The sequence below is a fragment of the Vanellus vanellus genome (genome assembly GCF_965231255.1).
Source record: "Vanellus vanellus genome assembly, chromosome: 3".
Lineage (NCBI taxonomy): Eukaryota > Metazoa > Chordata > Aves > Charadriiformes > Charadriidae > Vanellus > Vanellus vanellus.
The window spans coordinates 79847048-79859221 of NC_138907.1; the positions used below are offsets into that span (position 1 = coordinate 79847048).

General features: G+C 39.0%; 1 protein-coding gene across 1 annotated transcript in view; it reads left to right on the plus strand.

Moving 5' to 3' along the window:
* The window catches only part of PREP (prolyl endopeptidase), a 111992-nt gene extending 103038 nt beyond the window's left edge, over positions 1–8954 (plus strand). The window contains exons 13-15 of the mRNA XM_082480997.1: positions 63–194; positions 4815–4971; positions 7316–8954. Coding sequence (XP_082337123.1) covers positions 63–194; positions 4815–4971; positions 7316–7610 — 584 coding nt within the window. The 3' untranslated portion in view covers positions 7611–8954. The remainder of the gene's footprint in view (positions 1–62; positions 195–4814; positions 4972–7315) is intronic.
* The last annotated feature ends 3220 nt before the right edge of the window (positions 8955–12174 follow it).

Genomic DNA, 12174 nt, shown 5'->3' on the forward strand with positions numbered 1-12174 from the left:
CTGAAGAGATGGTATCAAATGGATTTTATGGCATCAACTGATTTGTTTTATTTGTGTGCTAGGTGGTATCTTGGCCAACAAACAAAATTGCTTTGATGATTTCCAGTGTGCTGCCAAATACCTCATCAAGGAAGGCTACACATCCCCAAAGAAGTTGACTATTAATGGAGGCTCAAATGGGGGCCTCTTAGTTGGTAAGAACTGCTTGTGTATTTCCTGGGTTTAGTGCTGGGTTAATCAAAGTAACCAGACAAAAATTTTTGAAATCTTCTTTTCACAAGTTGCCAGAATGTCAATGCATTTAATATATACCAGGTGTTAAATATATACAATTGCACTTAATTTCCTGTTTGCATAGCACATCTTTCTTAAGGCTAACTATTACAAAATAACTACTGAATAACCACAACTCTGTTATGTAGTGTCGGGAAACTTTGTGTGGTCTGTAGTATAAACCAGAACCCCATGTCCTGCAATCCTTCATCAGAGTTTCTTGTTCACTCTTTTTGTAGTCATGCATTCTTGTTCTTAGACGGCAAATGAAAATATGACAGTTCTGCGTTTAAAGCCTTTGTACAGGGACGTGTAACGATTTGACTTTACTTTCATTGTGCAGTTAAAACATGACCACAAATAAAATCATGAATGTCTCTGGTGAGAAATGCAAAATTACAAGTACAGCTACTTTAAAAAGTCATCAGCTTTTGAGGGACTGTGTAAATGTAGCACTTTGTTACAAATGCACCTACCTTGTTGACATATAATTCACTGCTGTGTTCTTAAATTCAAGGAAATGAATAGCCTCCTCTTAAACAGAAAAGCTTGTCACAAAACATCTCCTAGCCTAAGCAGTATTTAAAGAGCTACAAAATTTATTTCTGATTAAATCCCTGTATCTGAATATAAGTAGAAGAAAGGAGGTGATTTTGTTCCATTTTTAAAGGAGAAGGAAGCCCAAATGAATAATATTGGGGCTTGTTTGGATTTTTTTAAACAGCATGAAAGGCATGTGACAGTATGACAGAGTTGAGCTACTCATGTGAGAAGAAAAAAAAAAAGCATTTCAAGTTCATAAACTACTGATTTATAGAAAATGAGCAGATTTATGAGGCCCACTCTTTGTTTGCTGTTCTTTTTTATACTCCTCCCTATTTATCTGCTGGTGAATACTGGCTCTATTGATTTTATTTTATTTGATTTTTCATTAAACTAGCATCCAGCATAAGAAACAGGATTTGGAGTTTTACGGATCTTTGGTCTAAGCCATCTTTGCTATTCCTGCATTCTAATTTTTAAAAAGCAATTGTTTTATAGACAAATAACAAGTACATCTAAAGTTGTAGTTTTGCTTTCTGTTTATATGCTTGTCAGTTAACAGGTCGCAGGAAGTGTTTGTACATTGTACATAAGAGCACCAATAGAAGTGGATGAATATGGTAAAGGATTAAAGGGTTTGCACGCCACTGGGAGTGCAAGCATTGCACAAGTCAATTTTATGTGAGCATAAATATATATTTGGAAATGCAGTTAAGCTTTCAACATGTTACATAGCTTCTGAAAATACTATTTTATGGTTACATGGGCTTCAGTTTCAATCAGGATGAGATTCATCCTACCCACTTTTAGTCATCAAAACCCTTGTATTTCTGGCTGAACAAGTCAGCTGAGCTCCTTCCACTCCCTGGGGAAGCGAGTGACATCTGCAGAGCGTACGTCATTCTGGTAGGAGACAGGTGTTAGGAATCTAGACCTCCCTGCTCTGAAAAATCTGTTGTTAGAAACCTTCCCTTGCACTTGCAGATGGATTACAATCCAGCTGGATTTCTGTGCTCTTGTTGAGCCAGATAGGCATTTTCCTTGACTGGGTAGCATTAGGTGAATTTAGGGAATTCTTGTAAGTGCTTTTTCATCAAAGCAGAACTAAATTTTGCAATAGCTCGTCATGCAACACTAGAGAGCATAATTCATACTACAGGTGCAAGGACCCACTGCCAGATTTTCTTGGTTCTCATTTATTAAAGAAAAAACTGACAAGGAAGAGCATTGTCACTCTTCCAAAATACTGTTTCCTTTTAGTCTGACTAACAGGAGGTGTCTCTGAGGAGCGCAGAGCCCTGAGCTCTTGCCTCATTCAACTGCAAACCAAGACTTCCTTGTCCTGCCGTGGGATCCCCAAGCTGCATAGAGCAGCACAGCTGTGAGCTGAAAAACCTCCTTCGTGCAAAACGCAGGGTTTGACCTCTCACGTTTGCTTAGACAAACAGTTCTGAGATTTTGAAATCTTACTTTTGTACTGAGTTTTAAAGCTCAAAGTATGTGTAGAGAAGTAAAATTCACAAATAAATTGTTCCAGATTACAGCTTGTCAATGCATATAATTAAGTATTACGGCTAATTAAAGGGGTGCAGTGGGAATGGATGAGTGTCTCCATAAGTGATTTCTTACTGAAGGAACTATTTACAGAACTAGGAGCGGCAATTTTTTATAAAATTCTGAGCAATTCACAGTGCTTCAAGAGGCACTCTGAAATAAAAAGTACTAAAATGAAATGTTGTGGTAGTTGGTTTGGCTTTTTTCCTTATAGAATATAATTTATGTTCATAAAAGGAAATAACATGAAGGGGAGGGATCTGATCAAAAGCTTCAGTTAAAAGGATAAAGAACTTTTACGTGGCAGCTATTTAAGGCGCCATATATATACCTTATGAAAATGGCTCAGAAAGGACCCAGGAAGAGTTAGCGTAGTTACATATCAGAGATGACCAGAAGTAAAATAGCATCCTTCAGAAAATAGCAATCACATTCAAATGAAGAAAATAGGGTAGAGTGTGAACTCTGACAGGGGCTGACAGACCACAGGAGACTGATGAGCAAATTGCTTCCAATATAAAGATTAGCAATGAAAGCTTTCTGTGCACATCAGAAGCAGGAAGCTGGCCAGAGGATCGGTGGGACTTGCAGGTTAGCGAGGTGTAAAAGGAGCACTAACGGAGGATAATGGCAGACCAGAACCAAATGGTCTATTTGTATTGATGTTCCCTCCTGAGGAGCGTGGGGAGTTCCCTGCACCAGCGTCTCTTCACGGGGAATACTCTGAGGAGCTGACTCAAGCTGAAGCATTAGCAGAAGAGATTTTGGAATAAATCAAATCAAATGAAAAGTAGCATGTTGCCAGGACCAGATGGTGCACACGCAAGATCCTAAGTGAACTCCGATGTGAAACTGCAGGCTACTAAGCCTGAATATCTGAGGAACAGAAGGGGGCAAGTGTATTGCCAATTTTTAAATGGTTCATGGTGATCCACAAGCTGCAGATGAGTAAATCTGACTCCTCTAGCGGGCAAACCAATTGCAACCAATAAATAATAGCTGACATATAAGGAAGAGTTGTGCAGGCTGAAGTTACATCTTGCAAATCTATTAGAGCTATTTGAAGGAGTCGGGGCTTTTGACAAGGCCCCTCACATAAAGCTATGCAAGAAAGTTCTTGCTGAGCTGGAAGCAAGGTCATGTCATAGCAATATCCTGGTTAGCAGGAGGCAAAGAATAGGAATAAACAATCCATTTTCACAATGGACAAAAATGAGGAGGTAAAAGAATGTGGGAAAGAGTATACCTAGGCGTGGATGCACAGTGATTAGCTCTGAATTAACAAAGGGATTCTGGGATTCATTGTGGTTGTTACGTGACAATCTCAGTGCTCTTATTTCTTATAATTCAAAGAAGTAGGGGAATTTGTAAAATCACCAGGCAACAGATTAAAACAAGCAACAGAAATTGCAATTGAAGAACTTATTGCTACAGGGTATGATGAACACTAGATGAATAAACATTAAGAAAGGGAATAGATGTATTTACAGAGGATATGTGTTTTGATGGCTGTTTAACAGGATGGCTGGAGATAAGTCCAACTCAGGGAAAACCTAAACAACTAGTTCAAAAGCTGATAATAGGAAATAGCTCCCAGTATTTGCTTAACGCCTTTTCCCAAAGCATCTGCCAGTTGCCATTCTTGTAAATTGAACACTGAGCTAGATGGGCCTACTGTGGTTATGTTTAAAATATATGAGACAAGCATTATTCTTAAATTATCCCTTCCAGTAGTAGGAAGATGGACATCATAAAAAAAGAAAATACAACCATAATTTGCTTTATTAAAATGAGGGTTTTCCTCTGATTTTGTAGTAGTCTGCTTTTATCAAAACACTTTTCATAGGGGTTTACATAGTAATTATGGAAAAAACCTTTCATCACTAAATGGAGGGGTTTCCCCTTTTCTTTGTTGATACTAATATTAAAAGGTTAGACAGTGAATCATTTAGGAAATTTCAATTCATTATTCCAAAAGCTCACGTATTTTAAAAGTGCGTTTCTCCTTTAAACCCATTTTTCTAGTTTGGAAGGCAGTTTTCAAAGAACAGCACGTTTGGTGCCTGAAGAACAGGGAAATAGCTTTTAAGCTCTTTTGAAAATACCATCTTTGGGAGTTATAATTTTTAGCCATTTGTGTATTTGCTTTAACTTTTGCTTAAAAGTCTGTTTGACTTCATATTCACTGGCAGTCTTTTCCCAGTGCAGTTGGGTTTCTATCAGATATTTTATACTCAAGTTTTTTGAGGGTAGATAATCTATATTTCTTCTCACAGTGTTTTAACTTAACAGTTTTACATTTTATTTTTTTAAAAAAAAGAAATTTGGAGTTTGTAAAAGAGCTTTTTGGAAGTTGGTCTTTCATGAAGTTGGCAGTAGACTTTCCATTGCTGAGCTTCGTTCTTTAAGATTTGAATACTAATAGAGTTGTTTTCCTGTCAAAGCTGCCTGTGCTAATCAGCGCCCTGACCTCTTTGGTTGTGCTATTGCCCAAGTGGGGGTGATGGACATGCTCAAGTTCCACAAGTACACCATTGGCCATGCTTGGACCACTGACTACGGTTGCTCCGACTGTAAAGAGCAGTTTGAATGGCTGTGCAAGTAAGTGCCTTTAAATACTTCTGTGATTGTTAAAATGCCTAGTCTGCTCAACTGTTCCAGGTTGACATGATCAATAGCTCTTCTAAGAATTATTTCATCCTTTCCCACACTGGATTTGGGGATTTCGGCATTTCCTTATAAGTCAGTTTTGCATGAAAGACTGTCTCTTCAAAGCCCTGTTGAGTCAACCGGTTGCATTTTCAAAGACCTTGTTCTACCAGCAGCTTTAACAACTCATAAGGTTTTCTTTCTGAATAATGACTTCTTTAGGTTGTTACAACAGAATATTCTCAAGTGAACCAGTATATAAATTATAATTTTTATGATGGGGAAGAGGCAATCACCATTGTGAATTATATTATACAATGTGGATGGGATTTATTTGTTGAATGGCAGTAGACCATAACAGGATATTAATTAATTTCTTAACTCCTTGCTGAGAGGTCTGGAAAGATTATTTAAAAAAAAATAATACGAGAGAGTCAGCTCTGCGAGAACAGAAATTATCTGCACATCGGATATGGCTAATAATGACTGTGTTAGAATAAGTGCTATCATTTAAAAATAGTTTTATGGAACCTCACCTTCTGTTAGCGCAGTTGTATTCCTTTAATAATGAAGGTTCGTGTTCCAGGAGAATGCTTCAGACACACTAAACAGTTTGGCTGATCTGAAATATAACAGTGTTTAGATATTAAAAAGTGTATGTGCTACAGATACACTGAGATCTAACTTATCTAAAGCATTTATTAAAAAAAAATAATGTCAAGGCCAAATACTAGATGATCACTTGGGCCCATTGTAATTAGATTATTTCAAAACCTCCGGTTGTCTAATTTAAGCTTTCAGTGGCAAGCACATTTTTGTAAATATAGTGGACAAAACAATTAATAAATTTCATAATTAATCTTTTGTCAATAGATAACTTAGGTCTTCAATAAAATAGTAACTGTTCTAAAAATGATCCAAATAATCTTAATGATTTTGGACTCTGAAACTTGCCTGCGTATCTGTGAATTCAGATATTCCGAAGAGGTAAAGTAGAAGCAAAGTTTTAAATTCATTCTGTGATTAGGAGAAATACATCTGTAGGAAGGAGTCACTCTAGACCTACTTTACACACATGCTTACTCAAAAAATCTCAACACATGATTTTAGAAACATCTTATATGGCAATACCTGAAGTGTTTCTTTTCAACATCTGGCAATTGCTTATCAAATGTGGGAAGTTACATAGGTAATGTTGCTTAGATGTTGCCTTTACAGATACACCAAAAAACATGTAAGGCAAATAGAGTGGTATGTAGTGACTTTAATTTAAATGCTTTTCAAACCAAATCATAGTCTGTAGATTCACTTCCATTGTTCCTTAGATGAAAATGAGGAAGACAGGAATCTGATTAGACATTCAAATACTGTGACGTGTTCTTAAAAATTATATGGACTTACTTAATGGGTACTCCTTCAAGTGCAAAATTAATTCAAAAATAAAGCAGAATTTCCTTCTGTATTTCCTGCCATGAAATAGGAGGGGAAAAGTACTATTCTACTCTTTATTTAAGGAATGTAACATTCTTCCTAGGTGTAGCTTTGTCTAAATGAAGTATGAAAAGGTTAGATGGAATTCTTTGTGACTTACATTTAATTTGAAATGCTAGAGAGTACTTTGTGTTGAGATATGCAAATACACCTTTCATGTTATGTTACAGTAGCTAAAAGATGTAAATTCTCCTGCAAAGAAAACAAATTTTGAAAGTTAGATTCGTTGCTTAAAAAATGGGAATCAAGGTCATCTATTGAAAGCAGGAAAACTCACAGTTCTCCTTTTAGTTTCCTGCATGGTGTTCCCTCAGCATATGTTCATGTTCAAAAGTGGCCTAAATATTGGAGGGAGCAAATTTACTAACTGTATAGAACTTTTGGCATCAGAGACTGTTTTCAAATTTGCATGGGAAGAAGCCATCCACATGCAGACCTGGACTACACATGTATGCCAGGAAAAAGTCTCAATTTCCCTGTTTCTCAGCAGGATGGATCCTGCAATGGGCTTAACAGCTTTTGCTGTAGTTTCCTCGTTGCCTGTTCCTGATATTTTTGGCATTTCTGTGAGACATATACATATGCCTCTCTGAAATTAAAGAAATGTACTTGCCTCACAGACAGAGAGACAGACATCTGTGGCCGCTACCACCTATCAGTTGCCAGTAGTGCCATACTGATTTAGGCAACTGAGAACTGCAGTATTCTGAGTGCTATCAAATGCCATTGTGACGATTTCGGCATGAGAGGACCTTCTCGTTGGTGTTGAGTAAAAAATATGTAAACGCTGTTGTGCTCTTCTCAGGTACTCTCCACTTCACAATATCAAACTACCAGAAGAAGATGGCATCCAGTATCCCTCTACGCTGCTTCTCACAGCAGACCATGACGATCGTGTGGTCCCTCTACATTCACTGAAGTTTATCGCTACTCTGCAGTATGTTGTGGGCCGAAGCCGTAAACAAACCAATCCGCTTCTCATCCACGTTGACACCAAGGCTGGGCACGGAGCAGGGAAGCCAACTGCTAAAGTTATAGAAGAAGTGTCAGATATGTTTGCTTTTATAGCACGATGCCTAAATCTTGATTGGATTGAATAGGCAAAATGCTTATTACTGTCTCCTTTAGAAAACAAGGGCTTTAACACCATTTAAGACCAACCAGACTACTACTTGGTTTAGTACTTACATTTAAGAACTGCAGTTTAATATTTTATTGACCCAACCTGCTATGGAGTTTTGATCTTCTGTGCTTCCCTCTTTTTGGCATTTCTTTGAATTTCTTTTCTACTGCGTTCCAAAGTACATTTTGAAAAGCATGTTCGAATAAATAGCTGAGCTACTGTCGGTGCTGTTGTGAACATTTAGATTCCAGAGTTAGTGCTAGTTGAGCTTCTTTCCTGTAAACAATATTAATGTATTTTGCACCTATAAACCTATCCAGATCATCTGTAATTAAATGTAAGTACTGTCCACATACAAGAACTCTGAGCATACTTTATTTACGCAGTAACCTATTTAAGAATGTAAATTGAAGGTGTTCAGTGATAACCATGAAATACTGATGAGACAGTAATCTGGGTAATTAAGTCAAACATTATTAAAAATCTTATATTACGTGCTGTTCATTAGTGTGTTACAGTCTATAATAATGATGGTGCTAAATTGTTCTTTCTTTCCAAAAAGACTTCAAAATGTCACCAGTTTTCTCTTCTGTCGTTTATTTCCACACAGAAGAGAAAATTGGAGGCCAGAAAACTTGAAGAATTCTTAGATTCTCATTGTAAACTCAGTCAAGATATACAAATACTCTTCAAAAATCTGTCTGCTGTTAGCTGCTTAACTATTTCTGAAGAGTAGACCAGACACTGGTTTAAAGAAAAAAAAAAAACCAAACCACACACACAAAAAAAAACCCACCCAACACAAAACCACAGCTTTGTCCAGATTGTTCAAGTTCCGTTTTTCCTGGTGCCTTTGACAGAATGTTCTCTAACAAGCCAAAATCTGAACAGAAGTTTATAACCTAGATCTGGCTGCAGAACAACAAGAGCTCGTAGTCAGACTCCCTAATGATTTGACACAGACACAGTATTTGAACTGCCATTTCGTTTCTTTCCCATCTAGGCCGTAGAGCTATAAAGTAGATGTGAGTGTGTGCCTGCTAGCTCTCTAAACTCTGATGCACTGCAGCAATTAGGGTTTGATTTTGCAGAGGAAAAAAGTATTCTACCAATTATTATTGGCCTTGTTGCCCCTCCAGAAAACACTGCTGCTTCTCAGGTTTGGATAAACTGGTAATATTCTTCCAGAATCATGCTCGTCACTGTATTCATACTTAGACCCTAAGGCCTGCGTTTTAACTCTGGGCTCAGGAGTTTCATCTCTAAGCAAACAGTGTCTCAGCCCAGGAAGAGGAGAGAGTGGTATTTAAAAGAGGAGTAGGCTGCTGTAAACAGCAAAATTAAAAATAAATTTGCACCAGATTCACTCTGTGTTTCCCTCGTGCTCTCGGGCTTCTGCTGATTCCCTCTGCAATCCAGGAAGGATCATCCCTCCCAGGCCCTTAGTGTGCATAATTTGATTTTAGGGGGGGTGGGGGAAGATTTCTGCTTTCCTATGAAATACCACACCTAAAACCTATATGTGAGCTGGCGTTTATTTGTGATCCATGGGCATTACAGTTTTACCAGATACTTTATGGGCTGCTGCATTCTGATCACAGCATTGAATTAAACAATCAGAATAGGGAGTTGAGGGAGGGTTTGGGTTTGTTTTTTTTTTTTTCCCTCCAGGCTGTGAAAACAGGGTTCAGGTTCAGCACCCCCTTTTTTGTCTAGAGGTACGTGAACTGCTTTCCATGATCATCTGGGAATTTTCAACAGCTTCCCTGCATGGCAGAAACATGGCACATAAAGCAGTGCCATCTCCACTGGTAACATCTCACAGTCGCTGCATCTGACCTGTTATTGAGTGTTATGGTATCATCCTATCAAGAGGGCAGAGCGTCACCTCTGAGAGGAGAGCTTTGCAGGATAGGGCGTGTGGAAAACATAGTCATCAGGTGTTCGTGAAATAGAGCAGAATTGTGTTGGTGCATTGAATTGCAAAGGTTTGGGCACAGTCACCTCAATCATCTCTTCAGGTGTTTGTTCCTAAAAATGCTTTTTCCCTGTTTTCCAGCTGCTCAAGCAGAAAACTTCTGGCACGGGTTAAAAATCATTAATTTTCCTCCTGAAGCTTTCTGTTGAAGTGGAGTTCCCTGAATGGTCAGTATTGGGGCAGGTGACCCAGAATATGGGGAGTTTAGAAACAAACGTTTCTCTTTGAGTGGCAATCAATAGTATTGAAGGTGGAGCTGGCTTGCTGGAGATACCGCTCACAAAATAAGAAGTGTCCAAGAGTGTCCCTTGTAGAATGCTGGTATCTCTGTTGGGAAGGCATTGTGTTTCTGTAATAGGGTAACAATGTTGACGTTTTAATTGATCTTAATCAGGTATGCCAAGTAGGGGATTCAGGTGCCAAAAAAGCAGTGTTGCAGGGCTGTCCTATTAGCTGAGTTCCTCCTTTCGGCGCAGAAAGGGTCGTGCCTCCAACTGGAATCTGTAACTCCAAGTGAGTAATGCTCTTGTAATATAGTGGGATTTAAACCTTCAGGGTTTGGATTAAATAGACCTGGAGCCAAACCATTCCTGCTGAATAAAACCTAATGAAAACTCTGTTAGTCTGGTTTCAAGGTTAACTTCTTTTCTCTACAGTGGAAATGCTATTTCATGGAGAGGCTCTGTATTTTGTGTCTTTTATTTCCAAAGCGTGAAGCAAAATTCACTATGTGGGCAAGGTAGCCTCCTCACAACTATGTTTTATCAAAATCACGTTTCTTAGAAAAACAAATATCAATGTTTTGTGCCAAGATCGAAACCAGAAAAATCTTTCAAGTCCTGGAAGAGTCTTATGCTACATGAACCCAAATCTGGTTTTAAGTGGAAATAAATGAACTTTTTACATATTGCTCCTTCTGATACTCTTCACAACTAATGTAAAGATATCTTAGTTGTCTTTCCTCCCATGAGAGTACATTTGCATCAGAGCAGATTTATGTGAAAAAGGTCAGAAGTATTTTTAAAAGTTGAGAGTCTTCATATTCTTCACAGAAGGAGATACTTGAATTCCCTTACATCTGAGTTAATTTACCTTTTGGTAGCTGCAAAGAAAGCAATAAAGATACATTAGGTAGGTGCTGCACCCTCCCTGGTGATATAACCACCAAGGTGTAAGAGTGGAAGAAGGGCAGCTGGCCGCTGGATATGTAAGAATAAAGGACGCTCGAGGCAGAGTTCGGAGACACCTGTTCCGGCACCTAGGACTTCTCCTGTTTCACCACGATTTTCTTGACCCGACTCTCCTTTGCCATCTGTCTGTAGGAAGGCAGAAACATGAGCAGCAGTACTTTGGGTCGGATACAGCACGCAACAACTTTCAAACATCTATGTTGTCAGGTCATTTATTTATTTTTACCCTGAGGTAGCCCCTCAGGATTGCCTAAAGATCTGCTTATAGACTTCCTGACAGCCTCTCCTGTGAAAGGGTTTTCCAAGCCCAGTAGGATTTAGGGGGGAGGGCCGGGGGAGGGACTTGGAAGCCAAGCTAATAAACAACCGCCCAATTTTCTGCCAAGCTCTTCTACTTTGAAAATCTTTAGTAGACAGCTTTTGTGCAATTGCCTCTCTGTGCAGACCTCTCAGGATTTGGATAGTCCATGCTGTTTGAACAGCCAGGTTTGGCAACTTTGTTCATTTCTCCGTATGTTCTTTTAATTACTTCTGCCTTACTATTACTGCGTGCCAGGAAAAGAAAAAGCATCCGTCTGGCTTTCTTTTTTCCTTGCCCTTGCAGGAAAGGGAGGTGGAGTAGCCTTCCAATTCTCATGTCTCTGAAGATAACCAAGGTGTGTCCTCAAGATAACATTATTCCTGAATAGCCATTTCTGAATAAGCTCGTGTCTTTGGTTTATTCCTGGCAGAGAAATCCCAGTGATGTACTCCCTCACTGGAAGCTGGACTAGCTACTGGCATCTGCAGAAATGAACTGAAATTTTGGCTAGGAGAAGGGCTGTGATTTGGCCATTTCTCCTAATTTTCCATAGGAAAATTCAACATAGAAAACCAAAGCTGAGCAATAACATGTCCGTGAGAATCTCTGTTCTGTAGACGTCCCTCTGCCTTGCTAGCAGGAGTGACGGGCAAGGAACAAACTTGGTGCTCATGTCCTTACCCATAGCAGGTTAAGTTTAATGCTGGAAGTCTGAACAGCAGGAGTCAACTCCTGGTGATTTTCACTCAAGGTTTCTCGCTTCCGCAGCAGGTGCAGCCCGAGAGCTGGAGTCAGTGGATGGGTGATGTCCCTGCAAATGTGACATTTCTAGTCTGCCGTGTGCTGCTCAGAAAACTACACTTTGGGCATGTGCACTACTTCCAATGTCTCTCAGGCTTTCTGTGGGCAATGAGGAAGGAGACATTATTCTTGAACCCCTTAAAGCGGGCGCATGCGTGCTATTGTAACTAACTAGGTATCTGACAGTGCTAACTGAAGCATTAAATTAGACATTTGTCTATAACCTAAACAGGCCCAAATATCATGTATAATTTTTATCTTAGCATCGCTG